The 23,069-nt window shown below is 32.9% G+C and overlaps 1 protein-coding gene across 1 annotated transcript in view; it reads right to left on the bottom strand.

Annotated features, from left to right (window-relative positions):
• Positions 1-23,069, bottom strand: part of ABI3BP (ABI family member 3 binding protein) — a 130,243-nt gene that overhangs the window by 68,661 nt on the left and 38,513 nt on the right. Inside the window, exons 5-14 of the mRNA XM_065742019.1 lie at positions 21,132-21,313; positions 17,872-17,933; positions 13,768-13,819; positions 12,565-12,627; positions 11,848-11,943; positions 9,120-9,197; positions 4,576-4,653; positions 3,208-3,282; positions 582-641; positions 15-89 (exon numbers count right to left, since the gene is read on the bottom strand). Coding sequence (XP_065598091.1) covers positions 15-89; positions 582-641; positions 3,208-3,282; positions 4,576-4,653; positions 9,120-9,197; positions 11,848-11,943; positions 12,565-12,627; positions 13,768-13,819; positions 17,872-17,933; positions 21,132-21,313 — 821 coding nt within the window. The remainder of the gene's footprint in view (positions 1-14; positions 90-581; positions 642-3,207; positions 3,283-4,575; positions 4,654-9,119; positions 9,198-11,847; positions 11,944-12,564; positions 12,628-13,767; positions 13,820-17,871; positions 17,934-21,131; positions 21,314-23,069) is intronic.

Here is a 23,069-nt window from a genome sequence, read left to right as displayed (position 1 = left end):
TGAGAAATCATTACCAGACTTTGTGGGTTGCACTTCTGCGGTACCAGATGTTTTGGATCTTGACGAAATAGTCCATGTTTCATCAAAAGCTGAAAAAAGAATCTGAGCTTAAACTGCTGAGACCTATGACTTTATGAGTAAGTATAAGACAGCTTTGTGAAGACTGTGAAATTCCAGATGATGCTGATACAAAGCATTATGGACCAAAAGTGAGGTGCAAGACAACTCTGTAATGACAACAGGAGATGATGGCTCACAATGCAGACTTTAGGCCTTGCAATTTGAGTTCTGCATGCCAAAAAGAAAGAAATTTTACCTTCTTAAATTTTGGAGGATAAAAGATGCAGCTTTACAATAAGAAGTGAGAAAAGAAGAAGACAAGACAAAACTGTCTTTATATGTTCAGTTTTTAAGACAGCAATAAATGTGTTTTTCAGATGATTACACAGACAAAAGTATTCAATAAGCAGCTTGATATGAATGTTGGTAGCCAAGATTATAAAGCAGATCTTAAAATTACAATTTGCAGATCTAATTGATATCAAGATAATGGAAAAGTATGGAAATAATCCATGGATTACCTATCCCCATCTCTCTGGTATCCACTGCAGGTAAAGATTTCAATGTTGGACTCAGAGTAGCTAAGAGCAAACATGAAAAAAATTAAGACATCCTGGCTGATTGTCTCTTTGTAAGTGGTATGAAATTTAATTTTAGCTGTGTCTATTAAGTTTTTATTTGGTTTGAATCTTTGTTCTCACACCTGTTTTTTTTTCCATATGCAGACTTCAGCATATATCTAATCAGGTTTTTATTTACAAACAAGAAGCTACAACCCAAAAGAAACACATTTGAGACAGTATTTGCAAGTGTGTATCAACTGGTTCCTATACATTACACATAACTATTTTAAAGAAAGGTGTAATGGAAAAAGATGAAAGGAGTAAATAAGATGAAGTCAGTGAAATAACCATGAAAGTGAGAAAACTGGATCTTTAATCTGCTGTGATGTAATGAGTAGTACTACAAGACCTTAAAGTTATTTCACTTATAAATGTGGGTGATCTCAAGAGAGCTTGTGTGCTTTAATGAAAACAAGGAATCAAGTTGGAATTGGTTGTTCTTACCTAAGGCTAATATGAGTGAGTTTCCAACGACCATGGGTTTTACAGTAAGAATTAAACCTATTAAACCATGTGTAAAGGCCCCTAAGTACATTTCTTTCCCATAAAACAATCTGCACTAGTCACTAATGCCTCCTTAGGTTACAACATATATGAAAGAGAAAAATTCCATCTGCAATTTTAATTACTCCTTATCAATATAATTTTTTTTAATGTAGTTACACCAGAATTTTAAAGCTAATATTCTCTGAGACTGAGAAAAATATTAAAAATAAAAAGGGGTAGGGCTCACTTTTAATGCAGACAATATGAACATGTAACAAGCAAACAAACAAAAAATAAAAAAAACCAACAGACTTCTGTTTCATGAATCTGCTCTCTCATTTACCTTTAACCAGCACATCATATTAATAAATATTATCTCTGGTTACTATGTGCTGATTTCAATAGCGCAGAAAATAATACATATAAGTTGTGTGATTCACAGCTTTGGTCAACAAAAGTTTCTTTTGATTCATTTACGTATAGTAAGAGCTATGACAGATCTCCCAAAGGCATCAGAAGAGTGGAGCTGTGTTAAAAAAGCTGAATATACTGACTATGCAGAAATTTTAGAAAATATAGGGAGATATCTCACTCAGATACAATCACTGTGGAAAAATAAAGGAACAATTCTAATGAGGAACTAGGAAAGAACACAGGTCATGCATTTTAGCTTCAATTACTAAAAATTCTTTTTTTTTTTCCCACTAATTTCACAACCTGAGGTGATCACAACATGCAGAGGCACAGTGCAGAGAAATTTCCTACATATGACTCTGACAGTCACTCTCTCAGAGTATCTCTGAGTTCAGCACTGACATCCCTGGGAGCACAGATGCTCCACACGATCCAATGTCAGGGTCCAACTGAGAATAATTAAATCCCCAGTTTTTCTACGTGGCAGAAACGGAAGATGTCAGAACAAGACCAGAATATACATTGGAATTTAATGTGTATTTTTCCTCAACTGTTCTCATTGTACCTTTACCACTGACACAAACATAGGACTACATTGTTTTCTACTAAGCAAAAATATTTTCTGTTACAATTTTCAGGCTTTAAGCAACTACAGTTCTGTCAAACTTGTAAAATGGTACAGGACTTTCTATTTTTAATTCTATCTCTAATTACATCTAACCAAACTTAATACAGTGAAAATAAATATGAATCTCTATCTCCTTAAGCACATCTGGAAAAGAGCTGTCAAATATTATAACAAATCAACAGCAAATTCTCAAGATATTCAAATTGTACTGCTTGGTTCAAATGAGTACTTCAAGAAATTAAGAGCTCTTCCTGGAAATTATTTTAAAATTTGGCAGAGTGCATTGAAGTACATTGTCTAAATAAATCAGAACTATTACGTGATAAATTCTCATCCAAGGCTTACTGAAATATAAACATATCTGTATATGACTCAAGGTCACTCTAGTTAACAAATGAAAAGAAGGTCACTATCTGTAATGGCATGGGTGTTAACTGTGTAGCTGTGTAATATGGTACTGCCACAGTTAGTAGCAGGCCATAAGCTGTATACTGAGTTCAGGACTGAGACTTGACAGGTTTGCTCTACCCAAACTCTCTTTGACCTGCCTACAGCTTTGTTCTGATTTGCTTAAGCTGTGACAAATTCTCCATTTGATGAGGTGACTGTGTTTATTTTATTTACTTATTTTTAAAGAGCTTTTGATTATCTTTGTGTGGTACTACAATGCATATACTTGTTCAGTTGCAGATATATCTTTCAGCAAGGCATAAGTTGCCATCATCATACCACAAATAAAAGTTATAAAAGTTAGCGCATATATCTTTTCATTCTTCAGGAAGCATGAACCCAGAGCAACCTATCACTATAATAAAACAAAAACAGACTGAGAATGAAAGATATGACCTGTAAATTTTGTGAAGAAAAAACTAGTGGCTGCAATAATATAAATACAGAATATTATTGCAGTTGAAGTGTTAAAAACAACAACAAAAAAAAGGTAGTTCAGATAATTTTGCACGGAAGTTTAGTGAGATTTACAAACAAAATAATTACCAAGTTCTGTCAATGGACTTTTTGGAACATCAAAGATTCTGGATCCAGAAGGAAGTGGATGTATTTCATTAGAAGCTATGATAAAAGAAATAATCAAGGCTTTATTTAATAAAGAATATTGCAAGACACAGTATGGAACTATATTCTGTCTTATAAACCATTCTGGAAACCAACAATATTTACCAATAACAACAAAAAGGAGTTCCGTCCTGGGGAAAAAAAAACAGAAAAGCAAAAGCAATCTTGCTGCTTAAAAGGATGTGTGGAATCTGAATAAAATCATCATTTCCTCTAATCATAATATTAAGAACCATCAATTAGAGGATGGCAGTAATGAAAATCCATCCATAACTATGATCACCTAGTTAGAAATTAAGCAGTGACGCATCTTGACTTGATTTCATATCTTCATCTTAAAAACCATGCTAGAAAATGGGCAAAGATATTTATGGTTAGAAGGTGATTAAATGTTAATTTGAAAGTGAGGTTGATGTTTTAGCTTCAGTAGGTTCTGGAAACCTGCTTGCAACTGTAATAGACAAAAGAGAGGATGACATCATGAATCAATTGGAATACATAAAAACAACATTATTGAGAAGCACTATCAGTCCTCTTCATCCAAAATATCTGTATTTCTGTGCAGGAAAAAGCTCAGTCTTATCTATTAACACTCACCATCCTGCATTTATGCCATTTTTGCTTTAGAAGATCTAATCCAACTTAAATATATATATACAAACCAGAAGTTTGTATTCATAATTTTGCATAGTTTGGGGATTAAAATAAAGGCAACAAAACCAACATTGGAAAATTTAGAATTCTGAATGCAAGAGGAAACATTAAAAAAAATGTTTCAAGTAATGAGACATCTCTAAAAAGCAACAGCAACAAAACAAACATTACAGCTCATTTTTTCTCTCCAGATCAAACACAAATGCATGTCATACACAATATAAAATTCTCCTTTTGCGTCATCGATATTATCTAAATGTATCTGTCATTAGAGGAAAACCAGCGTGTTCCCAATTTCCATTCTATCACTGAAATAATTTCACTGATGGAATTGCTGTGTGATGTCAGTTATTCAGATCGCATACAGAGAAAGCAATACTTCGAAAAACAAGATTGAATTGCCCAGTCAAATCTGCTAGCAATAATTATGCGTAACAGCCACAGCTCAGTCGGTGCTAGATGCATTCTGCTTTACATATCATCTGTGAGTTGCTGGAAGCACAAAGGGAACAAAAAATTTCAATTAGGACTTCCTTTGATGCTGCTCAGTAGAATGGATGTAGTAGAAAAAAAATTCTGAAAATGAAAAAATACATTTACTGTATATAGAAGGTAAAAAGCAGCAAAATCAGTTACCCAATATGTTTTGAGTTTGCAATTCGGGTTTAGGCGTTGATTTAAATTCCTTAGGTCCATGCTTTTTCTCAGCCTGAGCTAGAAAAAGAGAAGCTTTATTTAATTTTGAATCCCTCTAAGCATTTCTGCTTATCTACTGCCCCAAGCTTTTTTAACCACGATTCTATGTTACCTTATTAGCATATTTTTTGCAGCAGCTTAACTTCATTGTAATTAATTTTTATTTTCACTTGTCAATTCCAAAAGTCTTAGGGTAAATTTGTGGCAGTTTTACATAAGCAAAGGGAATATGTTAGTCAGGACTTAGAAGCTCCAACAATTCTTCTGTTACAGGCTCCCAAGTTTCGTTAATAGAACATAGCGTAACAGGATTATTTCATCATGGAATGTATTTACAAATATTTTCTCTGCTATTCTGGATTTTTTTTTAATAATTCTAATGCAAAAATCATCAGAAAAAAAAAAGAAGAAAAAAGATTCACCTATAGTACCTTAGCTCTTCATTTTATCAAGTGGTAGCAATATAACAATCTTTTGACTTTTTTTTATTCTTTCCACATCTTCACAGTAAAGCACGGGCAGCTAACCAAAGAGCTATTCATTATACCTAAACTGGATTGATAACTATATTTCAATACACTAGTGCATAACTATACTCCCCATTTTGCATAGCATTTAATTCTTAAGGTATGTAAGCCAGTATCGCTTCTTCCATCTTGTGAGAGGTCCTTTAGTATTTAATCAGTCATAAAGAACGTATGAGCAAAGATCTCAGATTATGAAAAGACAACAGCATGGAACACATGATATTAAATTCTCAGCTTTAAATGTGGTAAGACAATTAGTCCTTCCAGAAAGCAAATTACACAGTATTTAGCATGTGTTGGTATTTAGAGGAAATTGTGGTGATTAGCTTCAGTATAGCATTACATTTTAGTCTTAATTTAAAGATCACTTTCATTTTGAAATGGAGTAAAAGTGAAGTAATTTTTGCCTGCTCCTCTTATCCTCCATACTTCTTTCACAATCCATTAAATATGCCTCAGTCAAGAACAGAATGGGTAAGTGTATAAGCTTATTTCATTTCCTGAAGAAAACATGCTGTTTTCCAGCTTGTGAATAGCTGGATAGCAGCTAATACAGTTACAAACATTTTACTATTTTCTGTTTTGGAGGATTGTGTGTTTCAGTGTCACGAAAGCTATAATCTTCATACACACTGCTTTATTAGGTGCCAATTCAGCTCCTAGGTCACTGTAGGTTAACTACGGTGTTATTACTGTCATTGGCAATAAGAGATGTATTTCTACAGAGAAGTTAATTTATCTCTATGAACTCTGTAGGAGAAAATTCACCAATGAGATACCTTGAAAGAAAAGAGCAGCAACAAACCCCAACAAATTCCTCCAAAGTGCTTCAAAAGAGTACATTTCTTTCAGCTTAAATGTTACCATGAGAGAAAAAGTAATTATAGAGATTTAAACATCATTATATTACATATTTTTTTAAGAAGACATTTGGTTTTCACTCACATTAAGTGTGACCCTTGTCAAGCATTAGCTGAGCATGTCTAAAATTGGGATAAAAGAAACAAGGCTCCCCTCTGATTCATACAGAATGTCATAGAAATGACATGAAGCAATTTTGTAAAAAGAGATACAGGAAACAGAAACATTAGAGCTTAAATTCACTCCCATCCTGGGATAATTTAGTGATAGCTGCAAAGTAAATGGTTAATAAACCAAGCAAATTTAGTTTACTATCACACGTGGAATAGACCTAGAATCCATTTGGGTAGTATCTCTCTTGATTCTTTCACTCACAATCCTCTCCTCCTCTCCAGACTGAATTTGCATAGTAGGATGAAAGCAATGTTCTCACTTTGTCTGATATCCCATGTGAGCACACGGGAGCCTTCAGAGGTCAGAAGGAAGAAGAACTTGAACAGCAACACAGAAATTTCTCTTTCAAAAAAAGAATAACCTGTCTTTTTTCTGAATTAGTTCTTCCTTATCCTAGACAAATGCACTAATATTTCTAACCGTTGGTCAGCTACGTTTTTCCTTCCAAGTAAAGAAAATGTTCACACTTGATTCAACTCAGAGAATTTTAATGTCTGGCAAAAAAGCAACAAAACAACCAAAAAGAAAACAAACCAAACCAAACCAAAAAATAAAATAAAAAAATGATAATAAAAAAAATCTTACAAAGTAGTATTATTTTTAGAATATAATATTCCTAAGTGGAAAATATGAAGCAACAAAGAGCTTACTAACTAGACTTTCTGTGAAAGTACATGCCAAGGGAGGGGAGGCCTGAAATGAAGAAAATGGTGGGATGTTTGTCTGACAAATACACAAAAAAAAAGCTACTGATCCACACAGAACAGAACACACCTTTTGGCAAAGGCTCATAGTAATGTAAGAGTGGCCCAGCTCATGGAGTCTTTCAGGTAGTTTTGCTCCCTGATACACTCTAAGATCTTTTATTCCCTGCTTGAATGACAGAGATCACATAGTTCCTTCTAAATGAACATTCTGATGCTACTTCTGGCAATACTCTTTAAGCATTTCACAGGAAATAATTACTGTGTCTTAATTAAAAAATAAAAAATAAAAGTATGATTTTCAAATTGTTAAGTCCTAACATATTAATAAATAATATAATAAATAATAAATAAATGCATGCATTCAGTTTTCACGTTCACAAAATACTTATTTCTGAAAAATACATTTGTAAATTTCATGTTTTGCAGTTATGCAGACAAGGAAAAGTACTTCATAAAACAAGTGTGTAACTCAAGTACACAGGAGACCTCAAACTGTAAAGTATCCATATATTTCTTATTACAGTTGAGCTGCTCATTAAAAACATGCTAAATTTGTAAAGTGTAGAGCCTACTTTAATGACAAATTCCTGTGAGGGAGCATTTTTATTTCCCTTTTAATATTCAGCGTGAATATTTCATATTGAAGTTTTCCAGAGACTGAAAACAATGGATTTTTTCATCTAAGAAATGGTTAACAATCATTACAAGCTTTTACTGGCCAATTTCATCCTATATCTCTTTTACTTTCTACCTAATATCTGGGAGTACGAAAGTCTCACAAAACTGGAAAGAGGTATTTATTACTACTAATACTACTATTATTATTAATATTTTAATTAAAGTCTGAGTCAATTAGACAGCATGGAGTGCTCGCATAAAATAAATGCAAATACATTTAAGAGCAGTATTTCTTTGAACTGTGATACCAAAAGAACAATGTACTACATCATTGTAGACAGAAAGGAAACACATACTGAAATGAATAGTAATGCCAAAAAGGTCATATAGTATGACTAAACTAAATAAAATCAAACCTTTCCTGTATTTATTTCTCTTTTATTATTATTATTATTATTATTATTATTTTTCATTTTAAGACTTGCCACTGTTCAGGCCTCCTTTCTCCCCTTTCAGCAAAGAAACAGACAAAAGCTAACTATTGTTTGTAATGATGGCAGAGCAAGACTATAGTTACATTTACAGGAACAAAATCAGACTATAGAAAATGGAACAAGGTATAAGTCTACTTAAAGAATTCAGAAATGAAAGTCAGTAAAAGTGATGCTTCATTGTTTGTTACTGAACAATATAGCTCTCTCCAATCTTTTTGCCTTTAGATTGCAGATGTTAAAATGCAGGATTATACTTGCCATATGACTTAATAAAGTAGTCTATTGCATTATACTAAGTTGCTTGCTAAGAAAATGAAGGAACTAAGTCTTGTGAGATTTACAAATATAATCTTACGATTTTCAACAATGTAAGAAATTAGCATCAGACTATACCCTTTTCAGTAAGTGATACATTTTCAGCCACAAATAGATGATAAAAACAGAAGTCTTCCACATACAATTTAATTTACATTTGGTAAATAGATAACCTTTAATATTAATCTGGGATTTAATTTTATACTCCTTTCCCATGCTTGTGAATAGCTCCCACTTAATTTAATAATACCAATAAGTCAGTCCACAGTGTGTGATCAAGACTAATGTTTTCAAAACTGAACTTCAATGGCAAATCATGCTGTTAACCCCTGCATCTCTAAAATAGAGTCTGTGAACAATGACTGTCTCATCTTAATGTCACATAGGTATTTTGTCTAGTGTGCTCTTACTCCTCATTTTCATTCTAATTTATTTCATTAAAGTCAGAAGTTCAATGTGCATCACAAGATTACTTTTTTTTTTTTTTTTTTTGCCATTTCTCACAATTTCAGGATATTCAGCAGTCCACAGAGAAAAAATCCTAATTCTAATATATATATATTTACTAACCTAACAGTTGGAGCATCTGAACCTTTGCTTTAAAATTAGTCAGAACTTTATCTGCATTTTATGTATCACTCACAGCTACTAACTCAGCTTCATTATGCTTCAGTCTTCCAACTACTGCATTTAACTGGAGAGTAAGCAACATAAACTAAAATAAAATTCATTTTTACATCTTTGGCAAAGACATTCAGTAGAGTTTCTGAAAATAGAATACTTATTACCTGGGAGGGACTGTGGTGAGATTTCTTGAACTTCTGGTGTTTTTGATTCAGCAGGCCATACTTGGGTTTCATTCTTACCTAAAGGGACAAAGACATTAGAAAGCTGCAGCAAAGCTGCTTCCACTATAAATTCATTTCTGTCTTACTTCAGTTTGCCAAAGTAAACCAACATGGATAAATGTGAAAAGCTGAATACCTTTAGGAATGAATAAAATTCCTCTGCACTATGAATACAAGCATCTATCTAAAGATGATAAATACATATGCATTTGTTTTATTTCTTAAAAATACTTTGAAAATAGCATTTACAGCAATAAATTTAATGCTTTCTGTGTCACTGCTTTCACAGTGCAAAATAGTTTTCAGGGTTTTAACTTGTCTAGCATTTCAACATTAAAACAGCTAAATACTTTTCAAAGTTCAAAGATGTAATATAGATCTAAGGATTTTATAAAAACAAATACATTTTCAAATCTTACAGTGACAGATATGTGCTTTTGTTCCTTTACCTTATTTCCATCAATTATAGTGATTATATATATTTATTATATAAATATTGTAATAACTTATATAATAAATATAATATATATAAATAAATTATTATATATAATGTATATATCAATTATATAGAGAAAATCCTTTTATTTCATCGTATAAAGATACATTAAAATAGTGGATCTTGGGGACACATTCTTAAAAGAGTAATATCTGTGTCTTTTTATTTTCACTGGTGAAGAAGGAAATACATTTTGTGGGTGAGATATTTTCTGTTTATCTGGGCTACTAGACTTTAGAAAAAATGGTAGATTTTTGAAAGAGTAAATAGAAAATTGGGAATTCACTAAACACAGTATTTTTGAGTGCACTATTTTGACTTTTCTAAATAATACAGAATTATAATAGTGGCAATATATCAGAAAATCATAGCTAGTCAAAATTTTAATCACAATGAAAATTTTATTGCAATTTACTATAAACATATATTGTTCACAGGCACGAGTGAAGGAAATCTGTACTTGGGCAGAATGTCTTTTTCTCTATTACTTTATAAATTTAGATTATTTTGAATAAGTGATAGCAATAACTTTCCTCTTGTACACTTTGAGATTCAGTATTCCCTTATGTGTAAGTACATCCATGCACTTGATGTTCTCTGGTAAGGAACACATGGTAAATGGAAAATAAAACATCATTTGTTTACCCTAGTTATTTTCACAAAGGTGTGTAATCTACTATGAAGGGTGGCTACAAGCTTACATCACATTAGCTATTTTGAACAGTCTAGAGCATCTAAATTTAGAAGCCCAAGTTCTACACTTATCCAACTGAGGAAGTTAGACACATCTAGAACAACTGAAACTGCTTTTATATTTAAAAAAAAAAATTTTTTTTAACTTTCACAGTCACATTCTGCTACTTTTACTGCATACCCTACTGAACTTTAAGACCTTTGTGCAAAAAAACATTTTGTGCAAACACTTTGTGCAAACATTCTTTTCCTGCAGAAAGACATAATTCTACTAGTAGAGAACTAAAAAAATTTCTAATCCAAAACTGAGATTAAAAGTTTTACAAAATGGTTTACTCAAAGTGAATTTAGTTCAAATGGATGTCAAAATATAGTCAACTGACATTAAATGGTAAATTTGTTACATGCACTTCACATACCTATGAATACCAAGCTAGCAGTGATAAGCACATTTTCTATGCTTACCAAATGCACTCAAATAAAATGTTACTAATTGACAATGTGTTAAATTTTATCATAATGACTGAAAATAAATAATGCTCTGTAACACAAATACTACAATTAAGTTTTTATGCTTGGCTTCAATTTTCAAATTTCAGTAGTCACAGAGTATGCAAGCAGCATTGTCAAATGGCGATAAATACTTCCTCCTTACAGATACTAATTTTAAATAGAATCATAGAATAACCTGAGTTGGAAAATCTAACCTAGTTGTTAAGAATTAAAATTAAGTACTAAGACTAGGAAAACCAGAAATTATCAGCTCCAGAACTCTTCTCAAGAGATCTCTGGAAGATGGACCACTGGCACTGTTAACTTTAAAAGAAAATAGCTGTATTTCCCATGAGTACACCATTCACAGACGATATGCTAATTTATAAATCTTAAAGAAAAACTTCAAGAAATCTCTTTCACAGTGAGTTGGAACCTGCAGGTTCCAGGCATATTCATCAAACATACATGATATTTGTATTGTGATGTACTGTTTTGTGACAATATTTTTTCATAGATTTTATTACAAGAATCTCTCCATGAAACAATTTCTCACATTTACTCATAGGAGAACTCATATAGTAAAAATTAACTGAAAATCTAATATTACGAAAGGACATAAACCCCCATTTTTCAAGATAAATGTTAACAGATTATAACTATGGAAAAAATAAGTTACCAAGTAAAACAATACAAAAATCTTAAGGATCATAGACATGGCTTTAGTTACCGATCTCTTCATTTCTATGGAACAATTCTTCATTCTTTTGAATGGCTTTGAAATATCTTAAAAACCTGATCAGATGTTTTAAAATAGGTGATTCCAATGAACTCTTATAATTCCAATCGAGCTACTATTTAAACAAATAGAAAAAAAATGGTAAAAAGGTAAAATAGGAAGAAAAGGGCATTGTAAACACAAGCTCATACCACCTGAGCTACTGATACTGCTCATGAACAATAACAGCTCTGTTCAATACTGCTTACCCAGTCTTTTTCTGGTTACTTGAGTTATGTCATCTATTGACAGAGGTGGAATAAGTTTTTGCTGAGTTTCATTGATACCTGGAACAATAAGATGCACTACAAAAAAAAAGGTGAAGGAGCCATTAGTTCAAGAAAAAAATGAATAGTATACAATAGATACAATCTGCCCTAAAGAACCATTGGGTGTGTAGACTGAGTGAGAAATTAGTTCTGTTCGGTAACTGTTACTCCCCATTGGAGCAATGAGTGCTACTTACCCATTTTAGTATTGTACGTATAGGCACAATTTCACTGTTAATTCGAATGGCAAACAGTTAAATTCTAAAGCTTATAACCCTAGAATACTGTGGTATCACTGATACATGGACACACTATCTAATGGGCCAAAGAATACTCAACAACAAGCACATCATTAATGATTACCAGTTTGACTGACATTCATCCATTAAAACTTATGTGAAGTAAACTTAAGACAAAGTTATGCTGTCTTATATTATTTCCACAGTTCAAGAATTAAACACCCTTCTCAAGGCAGGAAGAAAATTAGTCACAAGGTGTATGATGCTCTCTCATATACTATAGGCAGTTCTACATTTACGTGCAATATATGTAAAAATAAGAAAGAACTCTCAGGAGCAAGAAAATGGAAAGCATTTACACCATTCTAATTTTCAATTACAGAGAAGGAAAAATTAAAAACAAAAATCTTCTTGTCACCTAGTATTGCTCCTGGCAGAGAAGAACTATCTGAAGTTTTTGACTGTGTCCTATTTTGTATAACTGTGGAGAGAAAACAGATATGTTAGCAAATAATTTGAAAAAAAATGAAACAGGAAACAAAGACACACTTGAAATGAGTCTCAGCATTCTGAAAACCTTCTCTTCTTTTAATAATAAGTGATGAAGACACCATCTTCATCTTTTCCATATTTGCATTCAGCTCTTTTCCATATTTGCATTCAGCTTAAAAGACAAGTGTTTCTTTTACATTTGCCCTTAAAGGTACATCTCTTCTTTCCCCTATCATGTCAGTTTGATATCTTTGGTATAAAAAACATTGTTTGCTTATTTTAATATACAGTCACCTCCAGCCCACCTCATTTCTCTCCCATTCACATATCTTTAGAAAAGATGCATGATAGAAAGAACAGATATGAAGTAAGCATCAGTACAGTCATATTTTATAGGTAATTGCTGTAATTTGTAAAGTGCTGCCATTGTTCTGTTCTTGAACTGAAAACTGCCTCAGAAGATGTTACTGTTTTTTTTAATTGTGTTACTTAAAATGATTCACTATTCAATTTCTGTTTGCAAATTTTAATCCGCAGTTCATTTTTTTGCAACTATCTTCAAGTAGTTAATTTTCAAAAATGCCACTACCATGATAACTTTCAGTACTATGTTCTCTAGAGAAACAGGAGCTTCTAAAGGGACATATCTGTATTTCTGTTGTAGATGTCACATCCCACTACCTGGGGATAGGAGGAGAAAAAAGGTTGAAAAAAAAAAAGTGATATAGTTGAAAACACCCATAGTGCAGGCATAAACAATTTGGTAACAGGAATCTTATCAATACTGTTGCATTTAAACCTCAAGTATTGAGCTTGAAGACCAAAATACCTGGACAACTCAATTGACACAGAAAAGAATGGACAGAAGAAGAAGCAAAAGAAAAAAAATACTGGTGTTCAGTGACTCAAGTAAGGCATTGTTCATAATGCAAATTAGTAACTCATTTTATTAACAAATAGCTATGAGTTGCTATTATTTGTAATTAAAGGATATGGTTGTTTCTAAAGTTCTACCCATTCTAAAAGGAAAAAATCATGACATTCACAACACAGTCACAAGTTTTCCTCGACTATTTATTTTACACTTGTAGAAGATTAAAAAGAATTCTAAAAATATACATAAAATTACCTTGTTTGATTATTGTAACAGGGACAAACTTCTTATTGTCTCTTAGCGTAAGCTGGAAGAAAGGGAAAAAAATGGGATGACTGCCATAATAGTAATTGAACTTTCTTAGTAACAAAAATAGAGAGCTCTGATCCAAAACCGCGCCTGCCCCACATTGACACTGGATACGGCTCTGGCTGCTCTTACTAAAGGTTACGCTATTGCTTCAATTCCCAAGAGCTAACATGGAATATAACATTTTTATCTCTTTTTTCCAACTTGAGATGTTTTGCTTCATAAAAACACAGCATTTGACAGCTTAGGAAATCCCAATCTTTTTTTCTTTTAAAAATCTCTTAAGCACTCACTAGGGAGAAGACCAGAAAGCTAAGACAAACTGACATTTAACTGCAATAAAACATCAGAAATACACGCAATTACAAATTTGTTTCAGCATAATATTATACTCTCAGGAATAGTATTTTTCAGCACAAACTATTCCAGAACCAGGTGTACTGAGCACTCTTATATGCATACTCTGCTTAAAATAAAATAAACTCAAAAGCTGTTTTACTTGGTGAAACTGCTTATAAAGACAAATTGGCAAGCCACTTGTGTCCTCAGAGTTTTTATGCTAAATAGTTGCACTTTTCTCCCCATTTGTCTTTTACTCAGATGTTTTTGCGTGTGAATCTTTCTCAACATTTTGTTAACTATGAGAATAAGAAGCAAATAAATGAACCCTATATTTTAAAAATGAATTGAAAAACTGATCTGTGACATTATAAATAAGTATTCTCCACCACGTGTGCAATAGGATCCAGTTTTGAGAGTCTATTAATATAATGAGGGAAGGGGAAAAGGGATATTGTAATAACAGCAATATGAAAATGCTAAGTACATTGAAAGTGAACTTTTTTCAGCGATGCCTGAGTTACAAACAAAACAAACCCCTCAAAAACATATATACTTTTCTCTGTTAAATGCACATGGCTTAAAGTCAGCATCAGTTAAAGTTTGTTTAGCACTACATGGTAGCTGGTCTACTTCATGTGAAAATGCTTGCATGATAATTCAACATCTGATGTTGAAAACATGACGTTGTGAACATTATTCACTTAAGAGAATATATTTTTGCTGTCTTTTAAACATTTAAATCATTATGAACCACTGGCTGAGAATCTTTGAATACAAACTAAAAGTCTAGAAAGCTGGAAGAAGCCAGATTTTAACAAATAAGATAGTCTTTTTCTCAGGAAAATGGATAGTGGCTACTTATCCTATGAAACAGAAATTTCTGCTACCTAATAACACGTATGCATTGGTATGAACATGGTCTGCTATTGAGTGGCATTTTCAATTATTGTCCTTGACAAAGGATATGAAATTATTTTCCTTTCTTGACACTCACTATTCTTTCTTTATTACATATTCATAAGGCTTACCTTTCTTTTTTGTCTTCCAGTGAAAAAAATTTGTTTCAGATGATCAGCTTTTGAAGTAACATCCATATGTAACATACATATTCTGACTCACAAGTCAGAATAAATGCATATATCAGAAACAGCTGTCCATTTTATCATATTTCTCATCAGGAGCCTTTGTAATTAAATAAACAGCTCTTGTATTCCTAGCAAACACACACCTCCAGTGTGGAACTTGTAATCACAATTATTACAAGTTCTTTTACCAATAAATAATTCTTTCACTGACAAAAGCATACTTTGTTTGTTGAATATTGAAAGATTGTAATGTCAACTATATTAAAATGCTATACATTATACACATATTAAGATAAAATCTAGCCTCCAGTTGAGAACAAATAACTGAGATGAAATCCATGCACTGTAGCTGCTGTAAATAAACTTTAAACTGCACCAATCTGCAATTGCTGCTGTTGAAATCTAAGACCTCCTTGTCAATCTTCTTAGTCTCCAAAAGGGTCTAATACATGTATTTCTATGTCTAGTAAAATTTTCTATTATATTCATATTCATTATGTTATAATACTCCTAATTCTATTTTCCAGCCAGAGAAAATAAAGCCCAAAGATGTTAGGAACGTCAGTTACTTCAGTGATTGTTGCAATTCAGTGAATGAAGAAAGATGACAAATAAGGTACTGACTAATTTCAGAGGAAAATAAAATTTCTAAGCCATGCCATAAGTCAAGAAGTTCAGATGGCATACCTATGACACACTGCAGTTCTTCAACATTCTGTCAAATGGCATATGGCAATATGATTTCTAGAGGTACTTTTTCTTTCTATCTTTTTTATAATCCAGTAACCAAAAAAAGCCACAGATAATTAAAACACATTCAAAAGAGACTCTTCAAGCAGTCAGCCTGGAGTGGATAAGCTCTGGAAGAACAAGTTTTCAAATGACAGAAGATGGTAGCTGTGTGTTTTGACTGAAAAATTCAAGGAGCCCATGTTTCAGTCTCATGTTATGAAACTACAGGAACCTAATCAGACAAGAGAGCAACAAAATTTCTTCTATTTTCTTTCCGCCCTACTACCTCTCTTTGTTTATGAAGAGAAAAACAATGACTGTCCCTAAAGACCTCTTTTTTCCCTGCCTTTCTGGTTGTAGTTTATGCAGCCCCAGGAGCTTAGTCAAACTTAGTGGATGAATCTGCCAAAAGAAACACAAGCTGATATTTGACTGATGTTGAAAGTGCAGAATGACTAGATGGATCGGTAATGTTGCCTTAATAAACATCCTCTAAAAATGTCTCCTTGCAGAGAAGAAATAAAACCATGCTCAAACAATTCATTTGTGTCTTTGGAGCAAAACAAGGCACAAACAAATTTTGGCCTAAATAACAGTTACTTTGGCTTTGCACTGATGATATGATTGTGTCATTGAAAAATACTCCACCTAATGCTGTGGAAACTGAAGTAATAACATAAATTCAAGAGTTGGACACTATCAGCATAGTTTTATGACTTTTTGTACCACTAAGCGAGAGTGGTAAGTGAATTTTTGGAATAAACTGTGGAATGTTTTCATGATCTTTATGTGGAGCTTGATAAAACAGTACCAGTCTTGATCTGAGCTCTGTGAAGCTGACTGAAAAGACAAGATGTTGGCTTCAGTTTTGCTGTCATGCTTAAGTTGTGCAAATATTTGGAAAACTGTTTTAGCTCACTTTCTCAGGACTACTCTTTCATAAATAGAATATCAGCTCCCACAGCTGTGTCCTAACAGGGTTAGGGACACACAGGAAAGTAGGAATATAGCTTTCATACCAGTTGCCAGAATGTTTCTAGAATTACCTGGTCTTAGACTGTCACATACATCTTTGAAAATGTTTACAGGACCAATGGATAAAAACAGCACAGTTGACTTAATCAACAACATAATGAGATGAGCACCTTCTTGAATATGTATTCAACTGCCTTCACATCACTGACAGATAAAACATTTTCTCTTGAATGAGACACATGACTTTTAATGCTGGCTGAGAAAAGAAAAAGCTGAAGAAATGAATAATTTTGATTTTAATGTTAAATAAAACTCTTCAGTTATTTTTGATGAAATAGTTAAAAATTCTACCTTCCCACCTGCAAGGATTTAATGAACTGCATACAACTCTTGATAAAGAAACTAAATTACCCATTCAAGCTTTCTCTGGTTCTCTAAATGCTTGCCTCACATACAATGAGTAGCAATGAATTCACTGGGTAAACTAATGATTTCAGGAGGCATGAGTAAATAGAAGATTTGTCTATTTTGTGCCTTATCACAAAATGAATTATTTTCAAATACAAACTTGACTACAGAAAAATCTTGGATCAGCACAAATATCACGGATTAACAAACCTGACTGCTACAAGTGGAAAGCAAATTTTAATACTGAGAATCTATGTACTGAAAAAATCAGTTTTCTTTATGTTAAACCAGTATCGTTAGCTCTAATCAACTCAGCTATCATTCTTAACGATTCTATCAATACACTTTTAAATATTTCTGCACACAGTTATCAACTTCAAGATTTAACAGGTTTTCATATTGATATCTGTGGCCATAAGCACTTTCTCAATTTATTGTAACGGAGAAGCAAAAATTTGACCATACTAAATACAAAACTAATATTAAAAAGAATACTGTTTTTGCTTACCTGTGACTGGGCATTCGGCACCAATTTGTACATATTCTGGAGTTGTCCGTTTACTTTTTTATCTGATTTAAAAGAGAGAGAAAAAACAAATACACATTATCATATTTTGTTTTCTCCAAGGAAAGCAAATTAAGTTTATCTGGATTTTTCAATAGCTGAGAAATTAATTAAAATTTATGAAATTATTTTAAATGCATGAAAATATACCCCATAACTCTTTAGTTCACTCTCATTTTTCCCAGATTTTTTTATTAATTAATTCATCTGCAAAGTCTCTTAGTCATATTTGGACAAGGATGAAATGTTTTAATAAGAAGTAAGAAAGCCTAAATTGTCTTTGGGGCTCTCTATGGAGAAGACAGATTTTAAAATAACCAACACCACCAATATGCACGGAAGAGACTTGAAAGAGGAAGAATTTCTGCATACAGTCTGTCAGGTTGGTATTAATGGTTTAAAGTAGCATATTGTAAACTCTTCAGTAGTTTAGATTTTAAGTGCACCCCTCCAAAAGAAGTATATGCTCAGCACTAGCAACGTAGAGCAAATATGTAACTTCTCTTTGGATCTGATGTGTTTTCCTTTGTCTCAATATGTGACCAAAGTAACTCATGGTCTAAATTGCTAAACTTTTTCACATTGTCTTTTTTTCTTAAATTGTTAGAATTAGAAGCTTCCTGTGATGAAGATATAAATATACAAGAGAAAAAGAGTCTCTTTCCCTCATCTCTTATATTCTAACCCAGTGCTTCAAAAATAATCTACATATTCTGCCTTTGCATTGTTCTGCTCCCTTTGAGTCAACAGACCAATAAACAAAAATCAAGGGAATATAATGTTTCTTCACAAATCTATCAAAAATGAATAAGCAATAGAAAAAATATCAACAGAAATAAAAGTTAAGAGGCATTTAAGTAGACATGCTATCATGCAAAACGTTTCAAAGTGCTTAAATTTGTTAGGAACAGGATCTACTGCTGGCCTGAAGACTATTATTTCACAATGATTTCATGACAAAATCATGTTAAGATGGTCAGAAATAATCAACTTTCATCTCTTCTGGTAAATTTTGATTCAATAACTGTTGAACATTTGCCATGCTTTTTATGTCATTCTCAAATCATGAATCAAAAAAAGATTATCTTCCCAAACTCTCTCAACATGTTTAAGATATAATAAAAATTTGGCCTGCAGATTCAACAAATACAGGAACATGCAGCAGTAATTCCTATTTATAATAAGATATATTCTTTAGTGAGAAAAGCACTTATATGGTGAAGGATATGTTCTTTAATATATGAGAAGACTTTGAGTGGCTGCAAGATAGTCTAAGATAAAACAGAAAAGAAGTGGCCATTTGTGCTGATCAGTAAACGTTTGACAGACGGTAGCAAATTTACAATGTTCACTTTATTTACTACTCAAAATTTTTCCATCTACCAACTATGAACTGCAACATGAAGGTCTTGAATCTAAAATATGCCGCCAGCTTTCTGATTAGAACATTAAAATTTGCTGAAATCGAGTACCTCAGATATGTAACAGAAAGTGCCTGTACCAACAAACCATAGTGTAGACATTCAGGGTAACAGCAAAACCTCCATGTTTAGGTGCTGCAGAAGCACCTACTGACTGCACTCCAGAAAAAAAGAAATCTCACCTAAAAAGTATACAAATTCTTACAAAACATATCTTTCAACTCAACTCAAGTGTGCCTCCCTAACTGACGAGAATGATTCTTCTGGCAGGTTAAAAAATGTGATGTTCATAAGAAACCATAGTTAGAAAAACTTTCAATATAAACAGCAAATCTACTGATACTAGTTGTTGTCTGTAACGTGCTTTTTATCACCTAATACAACACGAACATATTTTAACCATAGTCTTCAACACATTATTAAACTATATGCACTACTCACTCTTCATTCCCTCTATTAAATGTTCAAATATATTTCAGCACCTGCTCTATAAATTCCTTGTCAAAACAGACATTTATTAAGCTTTCTTTAGTGCTCTGAAGCAGAGCAATTTTTGTGAGGCAGGTATGGAAAAAGAGTCCACATTAAGCTCATGGTATAATGATAACATTGTTCTGGATTCCCAAAATGACTCTACAGGCACTGGGCAGGTACCTCAAAGTTACAGCTTTCTATTTTATGCTGAAGGCCAGATAAGTTGTTGATTCTACAGTATGAGGGCTTTTGTACCCATGGCTCTGCTCCATTATCCTCATTATACTGAGTTAAGTATCTTGCCTGCAACATGAAACTGCAGTCAAAATAAAATTTCAGGTGGAAATCTCACATGAATAAGGCTCTTTTATGAGAATTTCTGTTCTTTCTGTCTCAAGGAAGCTATAAATAGTGAGGTTAGGATTTAGAAGCATCTTCTGACAAACATCATGCTCAGAAATATATTTAATTGAATTCCTGAGGAAAACTCAGATTGGAAAAAGTCTGTTAAATCTCTTTTGAGGTGATAGACTTCATCTCATTTTTCATTTAAAAGGAGGAAGACTTGACTGCTTCATAATTCTTCCATTGACAGCAGCGATCCTTTGAACGGTACATGTTTCTTCAATGGTTAATTTGATGTTACTTTGCCTGCACTTCCCTAGGACTTTGCATAAAATGCTTGAACTATAATAGAGTGAACATCCAGAAATACCATATCCTGTTTCCAGAAAGACCCAAACAAAGGCGCACATTAGAGAGTATGTTTCCTCTGAACACAATTTATATAATTCCTTGACTGAAAATTTACTCTCAACTTTTCTGCAGAAATGTAAGGGGGCCATTTTAATGTACATTGGATAGGACAAGCCCTTTCTAGCTTGTAATCAGCTTGAATTCATAAGCAGAAGACTCAAGCAAGAATAATACTTTCTATCAAATCAGATTAGTAAAGATCTCACTATTCTAGACCGCCCCCCCCCTCCAAAAACAAACAAACAAAAAAAAACCCTTGGAATCCAGTCAGATGTATAAATAGGTAGGCAACACTTTATGTTTGTAACACTTCTACCAAACTGCAACAGATCCTCTATCATTCACAATTAGATGAGAACATCTTTCAAAGTTGATAACAGTTTTTCAAAAACATACTATTTCTACTTTACCAACTTCTAAAGGAATTTGTTAGGGGCATACAGATGGCATTAAAACAATGAAAAACTGATCAGTAGTTTAATTTCTACTACAGCAGAGGAAAAAATGCTGTCAAATTTATTATCTATTAGATAATGATTACAAAATACTTACTAGACATAACTGTCTTATGATTGAAAGTCTTGCTCCATATGCTATCCTCCATGTTGTCTTTAACTCCAAACTCATAAAGTGTGTTTGGCTTCAGATTATCCACCACTGTCTCTGTAACTGGGCAGAGTTGAAAAACCCATTTCTTGTCTTTATCCTTTTCTCTGTAGCGAACGGTGTAGAACCTGCTCAACAAAAACAAGTTTTTCTTCAGAAAGAAAACTGCAATCATTTTTGTTAGTAATTACTAAAATGACCTCTACTAACTATTGTTCTTGTTCTTTTACGTCCCTTAAGGTTATCAAATATCTGAAAAGCCAGCTATCTTCCAAGAAAATATAACATGAGCCTCATCATTTCCCAGATACATACATACTCCCAACATCACCAGGAGTATATAGAAGTCAAAAGAACAGTTTCATGAGTTATGAACATCCACACGTGATTCTGAGCAGAAACTAGAAGCTTATTTTACAAGCAGTTTCTGCAATTCTGACATATGCTGGAATAAGTCAACTGAGTAGATTCATGAGTCTTATTTACTAGTGAACCTCAACAAACTTCTCAGAAACTTCTACATCTCTTTGGGGTAAGGTGTTACCCCTTAAGCTAGTCCAAAAATATTCACAAGGGAAAAAAAAGTAATAGTTGACATTTACATAATACATTTCTCATCCAGTGTTTCCATAATGTATTGCTCACATTTTTAACAAGAAAGTAAACTAAGACATTACTTTCTGCAGTTAAAGTCAATGCAATGAATATTAATGGATAATTAAATTAAAAAGCACTTCCATAGAAATTGCTCAATTAAATCAAGCAGCGCCACCCTGAAAAAGTATGACTGCAATACTAACCAGAATAAAACAATACAACATAAATGCTGAGTTATGAACTCTACTGTTTGCTAGTCTCCTTTTCAATATACAAATTATTATTGACAAATTAGAGTGTGGTTTTCTGTGTTTTTGTCCATTTGTTTTGTAAATATCAGAGATGTTCTGCAATTCTTTAATCCAAGTATTACTGAAATTTGTTGCTCTTACTGTAGAACATCAATCTTACACTGAAAAAGGATGATTCCATCTGACTGTATATTCTGTATATTCCTACACTTCTATAGTGGCTTCTGGAGAAGAAAATAAAGGACAGGAAAAAAAAAAAAAAGCAAATTCAAAACAAGCCTTGAGAATAACTCAGAAACAACAACAACAAAAAAGGAGTCTGAGTTGTAAGATACAAAACAGATATTCTGTGGAAAATATAAGTTTGTAAAGGAATGGACCTTAACCAAACAGTCAAAAACAATTTCTGTACACTGAAAAATTTATTAAATTTTAAGGTCCAGATTAAAATGACTTAATATGCCAATAAAACACTGTAAATGCATAAACTTCCTATTGCAAAATTTACAGATGAGCACTCCCAGAGTAGAATATACATGAAAGGAAACACAGGGAAATCTCTACCCCGTTATTAAAACACAAACCATGACAAGGACCAATTGTGGAAAATACTGTCACACACCAAGACTGATTTTGTTGCATGCTTTAGGAAAGGGGCAATTCTTCTGGATTTCCTGGAACCTGGATAAACAATCAACTCTGAGCTCTATATTGTGACACTAAGTAAGCTGAAGGCTCAAACTTCCAGAGTCAGACCAGAGAAGAAGACAACCTTTCTTCTGTAACATGATAATGCCAGGCCCCAGATTATTTTGAAGACCACAGAGTACATTGCCAATCTTGGCAGGACTGTTCTACTACAACAACGGTATAGTCTGAATTTGGTGCCTTCTGAATTCTATGTGTTCGAGCCAATTAAAGATGCATCATGTGAGCAATGTTTTCCTATTCCTAACAATGATGCTGTCATACAGCTGTGAAACAGTGGGTCACTTCTGGTAATGCAATTTTTTACAAGCATGGCATTCCAGCTTTT

This window comes from Cyrtonyx montezumae, unplaced genomic scaffold (assembly GCF_038088225.1).
Source record: "Cyrtonyx montezumae isolate F1298 unplaced genomic scaffold, pur_monq_1.0 scaffold_3, whole genome shotgun sequence".
NCBI classification, from domain to species: domain Eukaryota; kingdom Metazoa; phylum Chordata; class Aves; order Galliformes; family Odontophoridae; genus Cyrtonyx; species Cyrtonyx montezumae.
This window is presented reverse-complemented; position numbering and strand designations above follow the sequence as displayed.